We start from the raw sequence: 14288 nt of genomic DNA on the forward strand, positions 1-14288 counted from the left end.
GCTGCAAGTGTATTAAAATACTAGCCTTCTACTTACATCCTGCAACACTCACAGAGGTAAAATACCTACGTGAAAAGACAGCAGGCTGCCAGGCAGATGCAGAAAGCTTGTCTCAGCCAAATGAAGTCACCAGTGTAGAACCTGATGAAGCTACAGCAAAAGCACCTACTCCTGCAGCAGTGCAGGACTGTCCCCACAGCACCTGCACCGTGGCTGAACACTTCTGGAGGAAACACTTGCCAACCAACAATAAAGGGCAAAGTTGAACGGCAGTCTCTTAACACACAGGTCAGTTTATGCATGCTCCACGGTTACCTATGGCCGAGGATGACAGGCACACACACGCACGACTATGAACAGGAAGCCATGCCCATCAGCCACATACCTGGAGAACCAATAGTGACAGACTGCACAGACTTCACATGGCTATGGCTTCTCGGAACACAACATCAGACTCACTGGACAGTTTAATGGTGAATCCTTGCAAATGCAAAGCTGAATTCAGTCTACGAGGTACATGGAGAAGCCCAATATTTTACAAAACCAAGATATTTCCTATTCATAAGAACCACGAATATTTCATGTTCCTATCTCTGTGGGGACAGTGCAACACTGACTTGCGTTATGAAGCATGACTCTAGTGAAGTCACTTCAAAAACAAGTAAGAAAAGCCTTCATTAACAGAGAAAGATTGACCAAAGCTACCAAGCCACCCGCAAGTGATTCTCTGTCGATATAAGTTCCATCAAGACCCTCCACTAAAAATTTCAATGCAAGGCAACAAAATTTGAGTTGCACTACAAAAGCTAGAGCAAACAAAAGCATCTGAGTGCAAGCACTACAGAGCAAATAAACACCATTATCAGATTCAGTCACAGATCAGCAGCTCAGAGGTAAGAAATGTCAAATCAATTCTCTAACAAGTGGTTAGAGAAACCATCACTGATAACAGCATCTCACAAGGAGGCACAGAGCCCAGTACCCATTTCTATTAAGTATACATTATTTAATGGTTGAATGCCCTACATCCATCCTTCAATTCACAGCTGCTGGTCTCTGTGTTTTCTCAAGGCAGTCACGAGGGGCAAGTGGACTGTCCTCTCCCAGGGATGGGAAATTTGTCCGTTGTCATATGCCTAAGGTCACAGAAACAACCAAATTCTCTTACAATACTCCTTTAAGAGAGAAAACAATGTCACAAAACATTTATCGTGGATGTAATTGAAGGCAAGTAACAGCTCCTCTAGAAAATGCAATTTGTGGCATTCCCCACATACCCTTCACTCTTGGTAGCTGGAAGCTGCTTCTTCAGAGTTTCTTTATCTTCAGCTTTCAAGATGCTGAAGCCCAGGAGCTGGGAGGCCCCATACACCGGGAGGAAGCCCAGCTCCACTCTGCGGCTCACAAAGCAGTCCAAGTGGTACCAGTTATCTATCATTCCCAACTGTGGCTTTTCAGGATGCACCATCTTCTTGGAAATCCGGATCTGGCCCTGAGGCAGATTAAAGCAACACAGGAGCAATTGTCAGGCCCTTTCCAGAAGGGCCTGATGTTAACAACCTCATTACCAACGCCTGTAAAATAGCCACAGCCCTTCTATCAAAACCTGCTACTTTTTTCAAGCCTTTTTCGCTACAGTTCCTCTGATTTTTTTCAATACTCTTTCTAGGTTGAAAAAACATAGCTTTTTAGGTAGTTTTCTGTTCAAAAAACACTCTGAATGGGCAACCCTGCACTCTTAACTCCAACGCTTAGTAACCTTGAACAAGCAAAACTGACATGACCAAACCCCATGCAGGCAGCTCTAAAAATTAACTTTATGTGCCTATCATTTATCAGTACTTACATGACCTCACTCCATCTTACTCCAATTTACTTTTTAGATATGCAACAAGTAGTTGTTTTAGGTGCTTTTATATGTGCAATGCTGTAGCCTAAAATGCTGCAATATCTACACAACAGTCACCAGTGTTTCTGCAGATACTTGCACACCAGCACTGGTGTTTGGCCTTTGTCAGCTTTACCCAACTGGCAGGTCTATTCACATCTATCAGAGGTACACAACTTCATTTTGCCAATTGTCTTTGAAAGTAGAGCACCAAGACATGTTCAACCATGAAGCTTCATTGGTAATTGGCTGCACTGCTGCACAAACAGAGCTCGTCTGGCCGAGGAGGAGAGGCAAATGCATTTGCAGTGCTGCAACAAACAGGAAAAGCTGCAGTTAGTAGCAGCTCCCTTGCCACAGAAACTCTGGTGAGTGGTGTTCCATCCTGCTCTAAGACCAGAGGAAGCAGGCTAGAATGCCTGCCCAGGCTACAATGCCTGAGGGATACCTTTACTGTCAGCTACCCAGGATGCAGCTGCTCCTCAGGCACAGAGGAAAGAAAGTACTTTCCATATGCAAGACAGACAAGAAGCATTTATAAAAGTCGTGATTTCAATTTGAACTGGTGGAAGAAGAGACAACAGATGGAGAACTAAGAAAAGCTTTTTACCTTTTCTATCTTCTGTTCACAGCCTTTGCAAGTACTTCTGTTAGACTTAGCATATTCTGCAGCAAAGTCATGTAGGCTCTTCTCAGCCTTACCACCTCCTTCCTGTTCCCCTCCTTTCCCTGGATAACAAATCAAATACAGAGTTCGGCTTTAAAGGCGTTTCACTTATTTTCTTATTCTCTGTCCCAGATTGTTAGAAGTCTGGGGTAATAAACCTCAGTGTTCCAGCAACTCACTTGTCAAGAATCTGAATATAGAGAAAGATAAGCAGTCTGTAACTTTCAAAATCAAATGAGTTCTTTAAACAGCCAAGTATCAATTGTACAGGGTTGCTTATTTAACAATTTTTGAAGACTTTCAAAGGCACAGAGAACTGCCTTCCCAAACATAGTGTCAAATGATATTTTACTAAAGAACTGACTGTAAGAGTCACAATTAGCTCTGCTTCAAAGACAAAACCTGTCAATTACCTTTTATTTTTTTGTAGCACTACATTTCAACAGGCAGACATCAATCTAAAACTGCACAGCGTTCTTGGTTTACAGAGATACAGTGAATTTAATCCAGTCTTTACTTAGACCTTTCTCACTTGACTCGCTAGTTTATGGTGTAACAGTTTCGAAGAGCTACCAGAACCATATATACTGCAGAGAAGTTACCAATAAAACAACATATTCCAACAGCATTTGTTAATATGAAAAAAATTAAAACAAAACACACTAATCATAATAAGAAATACTTAGTAATACATCTGCCAGTTGCCATGCCTATTGCCCTCACTGATTTAACATGCTCGATCATACCACCAGCATCCTAGTCCTGGTGTGTGGAGACAGCAAGACAATTCTTCCAATATCACTTGCTTAAGGGACACAGCAATCAAACAACAACAATAACAGCTTGAGAATAGGAAACACAGTTCCAACTGAACCTTCAAATACCAGGAGACCTCTGCTTACCTCCTCCAGGGCCTCCAGTTTCAATGGCTTTCTTTATTTTCTCCTGATCTTCCCACCGGAGCTCAGAGAAGCCATCAATGTCTGTGTGGGACACAATTCGAGCCCGCTTCCAGAAGCAGCTGTAGTGGTGCCAGTGAGGGACTTTGCCATCAAACATAGGTGACTAGGAAGAAAACACATTAGGCCAAGATGAAGCAGCTCATGGAGGCGGGAAAAAAACCCAAACCCAAGATAAAAAGGAGTATCTGGGTAAATGCAAGTGATTTCTTTTCTTTTTTAAAATTAAGAGAAGGATACTATTTAGGACAAAGCCTAAGAAGAAAATCTAGTATGACAGGCAAGCTGCTGAAGACGGGTCCCAAAGGAGATAGACATGGAAGGAGCATTTACCCAGCTTAAGCAGTTCATCTCCCTGCTGCTTAGCCCATCCGTTCCACTGAAAACGAAAAGGTCATAGCCCCAGTGCAGCTATGCCAACTCTGAGCAGACAAGGAGAGGTTTCTTCTCTGTGAGAATCAGACCATCAGCAGGCATGAGAAAAGCAAAAAAGAGGCTGTGGAAAAAGTAACACAAGCAACTTTGGAAGTGACCTTCGGAAAAAGGAGCAGGCAACTTGGGAAGATACAAGGACATTATGAGGTTATACAGCAAAAAAAATAAGAAGGGCCAAAGCCCAGCTAAAACTTAATATGGCTACTGCCGTAAAAGCCAATAGAAAATGTTTTTATAAATATATTACCAACAAATGGAGGGCTAAGGAGAATCTTGACCCTTTACTGGATGAGGAGCGGGTCCAGAGGAGGGCCACAAAAATGATAAAAAGGATAGAACACCTCTCCTCTGAAGAAAGGCTGAGAGAGTTGGGGTTGTTCAGCTTGGAGAAAAGAGAAGGCTCCAGGAAGACCTTACTGTGGCCTTTCAATACTTAAAGGGAGCCTGTAAGAAAGATGGGGACACGCTTTTAGCAGGGCCTGTTGCGACAGAACAAGGGGTAATGGTTTTAAACTAAAAGAGGGTATAGATACAACGAAGAAATGTTTAACAATTAGGGTGATGGGACACTAGTACAAGGTTGCCAGAGAGGTGGTAGAAGCCCCATCCCTGGAAACGTTCAAGGTCAGGTTGGATGGGGCTCTGAGCAGCCTTTTATCTAGTTGAAGAAGTCCCTGCTCACTGCAGGGGGTTTGGACTAGATGACCTGGAAAGGTCCCTTTCAACCCAAACCATTCCATCATTCTTATCATTATGCTGCTAAACTGTGTCCAGAGAAGGAAAACAAAGCAGGTGAAGAGTCTAGAGAACAAGGATGAGGAGCAACTGAGAGAATCTGAGTTGTTTAGTCCAGAGAAGAGGAGGCTGAGGGAAGACCTTAGTGCTCACTACAACTACCTGAAAGGAGGTTGTGGCAAAGTGGGTGTTGGTCTCTTCTCCACAAGGTAACAAGTGGTATGACCAGAGGAAATGGCCTCCAGTTACACCAGGGGAAGTTTAGATTTGATTGTTATGAAAAAGTGTATTCACCAAGCATTGGGACAGACTGCCCCAGTAAGTGCTTGAGTCACCATCCCTGGAGGTATTTAAAAGACATGTACGCATGTTTTTAGGGACATGGTTCAGTTGTGAACTTGGCAGTGCTAGATTAAGGGTTGGACTCAATGATCTTTAAGGTCTTTTCCAACCTACGTTGCAAGCCCAATGAAGTCCTGCATTAAGACAGAAGCATAACACATCTCCTCCCCTGAAGTGCAGCTCCAGAGTGCCCTGCCTAGCACCAGCCTCATCATGCAAGTGCTCTGCTTGCTCAGAACTCATGAAGTACCAACCTGACACCATTTTAGTTACCCATCAGACAAAACAACCGTACAGTGGTTTGCCTCCAAGTAATGCACCCAAACAACTGCTGTACAAAAAATAATCAGCATTGTACAATTATTATTACTGATGATACAGAATTAACAACACAGGAAAGCATTCCACTTAACGCTGACAAACAGGATGGAGATCTCCAAGCTGAAAACAGCAGAGTTTTGAGCATGAAAGAGGAAGATGGGGCTTCGAAGACCATGGTGTGGAACTGCAAGACTGGGAGCCTCAATTAACCATCAACCTCAATTAACCATCAACCAAAACTGTAAGAGGACATTTCTATTTCCAGCTGGACTCTTTCCACAAGCCAGGATTCAGATGACCAGGTTACCCTTACAACACAACAGCCGCATAGCAGCCTTCCTAGAGTTGCTCTCAATATGTCTGGAAGTCATCCACAACTTTGGTACTGCAAGTTGGTCAGCCCTGAGCTCTTGTTTGGAATTTTTCCAGAGGATACCTCATGGCTCTGACCCTAAAAGGCTCTAGGGACCCAAGGCACTGGGATGCATGGAAGGGGGCAGAGCTGGCTTTAAGGCAATCATTAAGGCACTCATGTCAGCAGTGAGCAGATCTCCAGTACATGGAGTTGTGCATCTGGAGCACAGCTGCTGTCTGGAAAATGCAATCTCCAGGTGACCTAGACATTGTTTACACTACTTCTCTGAGCTCACCTACCTATAGACCTTAGTTTCCTTAACAAGCTACGGAAAAAGGAGAGATCAGTTTGCTTTCACATTGTGGATAACAGAAACTGCTCATTTCCAACTGGAAGCAAAAGTCAAAGCCGTGCTGGTCCTGCAGGTGCCTGCTCTGGGCCAAACACTGGGTATCTCACTGTCATTCAGAGCTCTTCATTTGAAAAACCAAAACATACGGGCAGAAATAGTAGAAATTGCACCCAGCAAACAACTTGGTTTGGGCCTCCCAGTGACTTCTGCACAACTTGCAAAAGGCTTTGGTGCGTGGAAAGCAGTGCAGAGGCTGCTCTGCATGGGATTTCCTCAAGAGGAAACCAGGGGCCTGGGTGCCCTGGGGAAATTCAGGTCCTCACAGGCGTGTGAGGGAGGATGCACAGCAGCCAGCAGGGTGTGAAACCTGCTCTGTTGACACAAAAACTGGCAACTGGGAGAGAAAGCCATTGGCGGAAGTGATCAAGTAAAGACATTGTGAGGGGAAAAAAAAAATACAAGCGTTTAGTGTAAGGCCAGCAGTTTAGAGTGAGATGGCTGGCTACAAGGCAGTGACTCTGTGAAGGATGCCACTATCTCACCTACCCCCAGAGATCACTCGGTAAACCTCACCCGACAAAAATCAAACCCACTAACTGAGCTGGGGCACACTGTGACCCCAGAGCCCCCCGTGCAATCCGCCTCACATCAGCTTCAGCTGCCGGAGAAGGCAGGAAGGGATAACAAAGGAGAGGGAAGCAGCAGCCGGAGCAGGGGAGGAGGAGCAGAGGGGAGCAGACACTTCAAGCAGAGCGACTGAGGGCAGCAGGAGAAACAAAAGAAACAGGCAGCGGGAACACGTGCGAGCACACCCTGCAGCACCCGCACGGTTACGCGTCCTTCCCAGGGACGGAGGCTACGGGGAACAAAAGCAGAGGCAGATCTTTTCCCTCCGAGAGGCTCCGACCCGGGCAGCCCAGCAAGCAAGGGGCGCGGGCAAGGGGCGACTAGCCCCTCCTCGCCCATCGCAGCGGGGCTGGGCCACGCAGCGGTACGTTCTCCAGAAATCGCTCCTCGAGCGGCCAGGAGCCTCCCCGCCCATCCGCGGGGCTCCGCTCCAGCGCTCGCCCCCCGCCCCCGCTCCCATCCCTCCGCAGGAGGCACATGCCGGGTTCAGCCCGCTGTCCGCCCGCGACACCGGGTCGCCGGGGGCGTCTTTTCATCTCCTCGGGTAGAGAAAGGCCAGGGCAGGTAGCTACTCGCCCTCCCCGAGCAAACCCCAACCTGCCCCGCAGGGCGGCCCGTTCCCCCGCACCCGCCCGCCCGGGCAGCGGGGAGGGGAGGGGAGCGTCGCGCCACTCACGACTTCTAAGCCGCTTCAGGACTCGGTTTTTGTTTCCTGCGCACGGCACGCACCAAACGGAGATTTCCTCGAGCCGCCGCCGAACGCCCGGGCGACAGACGCTGCCCGCGGCGCCGCCCGCGCCCCCGGTGAGGCGGGGGAACCTCGCTCCGCCTCGCCTTCGCGCTCCGGGACGGGGACGGCGCCTGCCCCCGCGGGGCTAGAAACCGGCTGCTCTCGCCCCCGCGGAGGGCGCGGAGAAGCCGCGCCGAGCGGCCCCGGGGCGCCACGGCGGGCGCGGGGAGCGAAGCTCCGCCGGTGCGGGGAACCGAGCGGCCGGCCCGGCCCCGCCACGCGGTACCTGCACCATCAGGGCCAGGCGCAGCGAGTCCTTGGCGATGCTCTCGCCGCACTTCTTGCAGGAGGCCCGGCCGCTCTTGGCGTACTCCGCCCGGTACAGCTTCTCCGCAGGCGCCGCCATCGCCGCCGCCGCCGCTCCCGCCGCCGCGGTGCCTCCCCGCGCTCCCGCCCCCTCGCCCGCGGGGCCGGTAGCCGAGCGCCGAGCGCGCGCCCCCGCCTCGGCACCCGGCCGGATCTCCCGCTCGGGTATCGATTCAGCGCACCTGGCGGAGCGCGGAACGTTCCGGGTTGCTGCGGGGGGATCAATGGGGGGCGGAGCCCGGCGCATCATGTGGCCCGTTCCCTCGCGGTCCCCGGGAAAGCTCCCGCCAGCAGACGGCTCGGTGAGGGACGCGGCGGCGCCGCCGAAGGGTAACCGGCTTTTCCCGGTGCCTCTCCCTCCGCTCCGCCCTCGGTGTGGGCCCCACCGCCTTCGGACGGCGGCGAACTCCCGGCCACGCGGGAACAGCGCGTGACCGGCCAGCGAAGCCGCCGGCCCGGGCCGCTGTCCTGGCCCCCGCGCCCGGGAAGGTGCGGGCGGGCCTCTGGGGACGCGGGAGGAGCATCCCGGCTCCAGCTGGGGGTGCCAGAAGTAGTTACACAAAGAGCGCAGTATCTTTGATTTAAGCGAAAGTAGACTTCATTTTCGTCTAGGTCTCTGTATTTGTTTGAAAGTCAGGCAGAATGTCCCCGAGACCGTGTTTTCTTTCAAGCGGCGTTTATCCAGGCACTGTTCGTTCTTTGGAGATTATAACGTGTGCGGTGTGATCTGTGCTGGGCAGCTGTGTCTGCTTCTGCGATCACCTCTGTTTACAGCCCTTCCCCATCTCAAAGGCAAGGGCAGGCAGAGCTGCAGCCAAAGCTCCAAATCAGCAAGAGCTTTGACTGTTGTGGAGTTCATAATAACACTAAAATGAGCCCTTGGAAAGTAATAGAATATGCGTAAGATTTCTGGGAGAATTTATCCATCTGCATGTGAGTGGGGGATACATCCTGTTCCAGCTCTTGTCTCGCTGCAAACCATCGGTGGAGATCACTCCCTCGTGTTGCCCAGCCCAGATAAAAGGGTGCTCGCTTTCCAAAGAGTTTTCTTATTATGGGGAGCCCCGGCAAGTGAGGAGAAACAGGGAGTTTTTGCTGTGTGCTTCCTGAGGTAGCCCCTCCACCCAGGGCACAGCCTTCCATGGCAAGCAGGCTGCCCAGGTCTTGGGATAACCTGTGCTTAGCAGCTATCTTGGCCAAATACTCACCGGGTGATTTCACTCCCAGGTGGAAGTTTTCTCCGGTCTGGTAAAGCAGAATGGATGCTGAAGAAAGCAAAAAAAGAGCGCTTCAATTAGTTCAGTCTTGGCTTTTTCTCTGTTACAGGAGGTAATACCCTCTAGTATCAGCAGAAGGCATTGGTTCCCTAGAGAAAGGAATAGGAGAGCACTGAAGTTATTCCAGACTCTTGCTAGTATTTGTTGTTAGTTTTACAGGAACTCGGGTTCAAATAAAGCAGGATATTCAGTCCTGGGTGGTCTTCAGGCACCTCACAGGTATACGTCAGAGTTGCACACTGGCATCTCAAGAAATCAGTGTAGCCTGAGATGTTAATGTACATCTAATCTTGTACTTTCCATCTTCCAGGCTGTTATGCATTTGGTATGAACGCACAGAGTGTTTGCCTTCACAGCGAGCCCTCCAACAGCCTACAGACTAGCAGTGTGCCAGTGATGAAAAGATGTATCTTGAACATATCGCTACAGATTTGGGGAAGGAGGGAAAACAAATTTCTGTAAAGCACTAGGTGGTGCTGCATACACACAGCCAGATACAGATACTCACTACAGCAGTCTTCACTATTTCTTATTCCTTGTTATGGAAGTCCTTGAAGCAGACACCAGTGGTTCAGAGGCAGATCAGCACATTTAATCTCACACTGGAGAAAAATGAAAAACCCAGACAAGCTCATCTAGATGATCTAATCAGAAGCAAGAGGTGGTTTCTCCCCCCATTACCTAGCATGTCTGCATGCTTTACCCAGTTTGAAGATGACTAGCATTGAGGTATGGAGCTGCATTCACCCATTTCAACAAACTTACTGCCACCCTGCTTCATCCCAGACTTTCCAAGAGAAAACCAAATTGTACACGAACAAGCATTGACTTGGAAGGGTTGTCCTTAGTCAAGTCAATGGCCTGTTTAGCTCATATCCTGCCTTTCCCAGTGACTATTTGACAGGAGCTGACATAAGAAAGGCCAAGCAAGCAGTACTTGCTCTCCCAAATGTTTCCCAGCCTCCTAAAATTTGTGGCTCAGGGATTTCCTGCATGCTGTCATCCTGGAGGGAATTTTTCATCCAAGAATTTGTCCAATTTCTCTGGAAATACTCTTGTTTATACAATATTTATTTATAGGGTTTGAGCAAAAGTGAAATGGCTTCTTGTTAGTGTTTCCTCTGGCTGGGGCCATTTGCACTTCTAAGGAAAGGCAGCCCTGTCTAAATACCCAAGTGCTGCTTCACAATCTGCAGCCTAGATCTGTAAGATATCATGAAGATATCAGCCAGCAGGGATCTGTAAGATATCATGAAGTAGTCTACAAAACCATACTCAGCCATTCACAGGCATGCAAGCATGAAAACAGACAAAGAAAGTGACAGTAACAAACGGCTATTTGAAGTTTAGCCTGTTTTTGTTTTGGTTGTGAATGCAAACCACTAAGTTAATACTATACAGAAGAGAGTTTAGTGAGGTTTTTTTTCTTTAAGAGGTCGGTGGTTCTTGTGTACAAATGAGCTCTAACACACTGCTTGAAAGGATTAAGCAGAAAGCTCTGGGCACTTTGCCTCTTCAACCTTACTTTGAGAAAGCGTACAGGATTTTGTATGGTTATAACCAGTGTTAGCCTTGCTTTGGTGCAGGAATGTCTACACTAAAAGAATTACATTGTTATGATTCTTTTTATTGCAATGTAATATCTTCTGTAGGCAAATTGTCATCCTGATTTGTGGTGTTAGAGTTGCCAAATCACATTAACCCCTTTCATAAATCTAGTATTCAACATACCTTCCTCACTCTGCGCCTTTGTTTCCCAAGTGTGATATGTAGATCACAACACACCCCTTCTCCTGTCCCAGGGCAGTGAGGGACCAGTGAGTTAGTACCCATGCGGGGCCCTCAGTAACACAAACAGCGCTGAGAATCTAAATTTTGTTACAAAACAGAGAATGCTCTGGCAGGAGCCATCAGAAGTGGCACCTGCAAGGGAACTTCCCTTTAAGTAAATCCGGTATTTCAAAAGCCCCTGCATTTGGCTGTGGAGTTTTTTAGGGGCTGCAGAAGGAGCAAGGGCAGGCAAAGGGGAATGATTTTTATAATCCCGTGCACACTGTCTACATCCCTTTCTAAGAATATTCCCATCTCAGTGGACTGCTGACTTTTGGGATCCTGTTGGATGATAAGTACTGCATGCACACCTGAGACCAATGGTTTGGTTTTCCTCTCTGTTACCAGAGCAGAAATCGTGGATTACAGCACAAAATTCCCTAAAGTTGAGTTTTGGTTATCTCCAAATACTGACACTGAGATGCCAAACTGGCTGCTGGTGCTTACAGTTTAGTGCTTGTAAGGAAAAACACACATCACACCTGCGACTAATGGCTCCCCTGGCTCACTGTGCTGGGGACAGGAGTGTAGGTGAGGAAGAGGATATAATCAAAGGTCTGATTTGCAGGCTTCATCATAAATGTCAGGGCATTTGGTATTTTTATTAAAGCATCTGTTTCTGAAGTCATGTAATTATATAGGAGTCTCACTTACCTTTAGGATGCCGCCAGCAATTTCTGACCTCCACAGGTAAATCCCTGAAAAACAGCTGAGAGGAAAAGAGCAACCCAAGCCCCAGCTCTGACAGTTTTGATTATCTCATGATGTGACTCGATGTCAAGCATTCAAGTGCCTGGCTTGTGGCTTCAGGGCACCACAGAGAATTGCCTTCTGCTTTCTGGGCCATTTTGCATTAGATTCCTCTGAAAGCCAGAGGGAAGCAGGTCAAACTCCTGGTACTAGGAAGCCATATGAAATCTCTTCAGCATCACAGGACCAAATGCTTCCCCTGACACTGTGCTGACAGTACCCTAAGCACTAAATCTTCCAGACTGTGTTGCTTTGGGCTCTCTTTCTAACATATGCTTGAGATGCCTTCCTACAAGACTTCCAGCCCACTAAGCCTCTCTTAAAGGGTGAGAAAAAATTGGACATATATAGGGAATACTATTGCTTATAGCCTGTAGGGATGACAGAACTGTTCTTGCTCGAGTCAGGATTTGTTTCTAGGGGCGACTTTGTATTATCTGGCCTTTAATATTGGACAACTTGACAGTATTTGTAACAAAACTCCATTTCAGTGCTGTCTATATTGATTCTAAAAAATGTTTTTAATAGCTTAAAACCCCCCCATGGCTCCTCTCTCCTGTTAACATATGCAATCTCTTAAGCTGAATTTAGTGTTCCCACAGGGCAGAGGTGAAGTTCTAGGGCGCAGAGCTGACTTTATTCTCAGGCCTCCTGAGCAATTTTGCATTACAGAGCAGCGCAGAGCTCTCGGGGTAGCAGCTCTGACAGTTCCTCCATTATTTAGAAAGCTTCCTTAAATAAACCTGTTTTTTCAGCTTTGCAGATGCCTGGGAAAATAGATGTGGGAAGAGGCAAGGAAGGAGGGGGTGACTGAAGAGAAGCAGCATTGCAGTCTGACTGGTAGCTTAACCGAACAACCTGCTCTCAGTAAATTCAGTGGTAAAATAATAGTGGTGTGACTTACACGTCCTGAGTTTCGGGAAGATTATAGTCTGAAGTCAGTAGCAGAGAGCTGAGTGCAACCATAGTACTTGCTGTGGTTGGTACCTGGGTGCTTGCCAGGCTCTGGTGTTATCCATAGAATCATGGAACAGTTAGGGTTGGAAGGGACCTTAAAGATCATCTAGTTCCAATCCTCCTACCATGGGCAGGGACATCCCACTAGATCAGGCTGCCCAAGGCCCCATCCAACCTGGCCTTGAACACCTCCCAGGATGGGGCATCCGCAACTTCCTTTGGCAACATGTGCCAGTGTCTCACCACTCTCATGGTGAAAAAATTCTTCCTTATGTCTAGTCTAAATCTGCCTCTCTCCAGTTTATAGCCATTCCCTCTCATCCTGTCACCACAAGCCTTTATGAATAGTCCCTCCCCAGCTTTCTTGTAGGCTCCTTTCAGGTACTGGAAGGTTGCTATAAGATCTCCTCAGAGCCTTCTCTTCTCCAGGCTGAACAAGCCCAACTCTCTCAGCCTGCCCTTGTGTGGAAGGTGCTCCGTGCCTTGGATCATTTTTGTAGCCCTCCTCTGGACCTGTTCCAACAGCTCCATATCCTTGTTACGTTGAGGATTCCAGACCTGGACACAGTACTTCAGATGAGGTCTCACAAGAGAGGAGTAGAGGGGCAGAATCACTCCCCTCGACCTGCTGGCCACACTTCTTTTGATGCAGCCCAGGATACCCAGATACTCATTCTGACATTATCCCTGTATCACTATCCTTGTTTTACAGTTCCCATGTGGCAACTGAGACACAAATGACTATTTGATGAAATTAGAGATTGGGAAATTAAGAAGTGGGTAAAAGAAAATTTGTTCTCATGGCAGATTAATTGAACCACAGAGTCTACAGCCAAAGACAGATGTTGAGCAAATGTTAAAAGGGACATAAGATTGAATTTTGGAGATTAAGCCTATACCTAACTAATGATGATCATGAGGAGACATAATATGGAGAAGAGATGATCACCCTTCTTTGAAACACTCAGTCCAGTGAGTTGGAAATGCATGAGTACTCCCTGAAGAGGCAGCTGTGGTCCATTCTTGATTTCTGCTACCTGCTAACAACAACGAGAAATCACATCCAAGCAAAAAGCAGACCGCAGATCTCCCAGATCCTCAGCTAATCCCATAGCCGTTTGGTCAGCCTTGAGCACAGTTTATGAAAAATTATGGCAAACTCCTCTTTGGGTTCCCTTGCTACATTTGGATTTTTTTTGTGGATGCTGCCCAGAGACTTGTTCCCTTTCCTGAGTTCCCCAGCATTATGCTGCAATGTAGCTGTTAGGTATCCTGCCTGCCTGGATGCCACTTGTAAAATCCTTTTCTGCCAAAGGAATGAAGCACCAGCTGCAACGCTGGAAACGTTCAAGAGCAGGAACCAGGAGAGAGCATTGGGAAGTTCATGCTCAGATCCTTATAAACCAGTTCCAAACAACAGCATTATAGAGAAGGAGCTTAGTTCAGGCTGGCAGTTTCCCCATCCGAAGCTCTAATCTTAAATATCTCATGTCCATGTAGGTTTGAAACTCAGCTGTGACTCCTGACTAGATCACTATGCTACTCTGGCCCCATGGCAGATGACTGTATCCCTGGGGTGCCAGATACTTGTGCTACTTGTACCAGCAGTCTGAGTATCCTTTGGCCCAGCATAGCTGCGAAAATATACATTGGGCAGCATGAGTACCAACTAGAGAGTCTAGATACAGCTCCCAGTT

At 47.8% G+C, this 14288-nt stretch overlaps 1 protein-coding gene across 1 annotated transcript in view; it reads right to left on the bottom strand.

Annotated features, from left to right (window-relative positions):
- The window catches only part of PARP1 (poly(ADP-ribose) polymerase 1), a 32613-nt gene extending 24738 nt beyond the window's left edge, over window positions 1-7875 (bottom strand). The window contains exons 1-4 of the mRNA XM_069852718.1: window positions 7698-7875; window positions 3458-3620; window positions 2499-2617; window positions 1278-1492 (exon numbers count right to left, since the gene is read on the bottom strand). Of these exons, the coding sequence (XP_069708819.1) occupies window positions 1278-1492; window positions 2499-2617; window positions 3458-3620; window positions 7698-7817 (617 nt within the window). The 5' untranslated portion in view covers window positions 7818-7875. The remainder of the gene's footprint in view (window positions 1-1277; window positions 1493-2498; window positions 2618-3457; window positions 3621-7697) is intronic.
- Between the last annotated feature and the right edge of the window lie 6413 nt (window positions 7876-14288).

Source organism: Phaenicophaeus curvirostris, chromosome 2 (assembly GCF_032191515.1).
Source record: "Phaenicophaeus curvirostris isolate KB17595 chromosome 2, BPBGC_Pcur_1.0, whole genome shotgun sequence".
NCBI classification, from domain to species: Eukaryota; Metazoa; Chordata; class Aves; order Cuculiformes; family Cuculidae; genus Phaenicophaeus; species Phaenicophaeus curvirostris.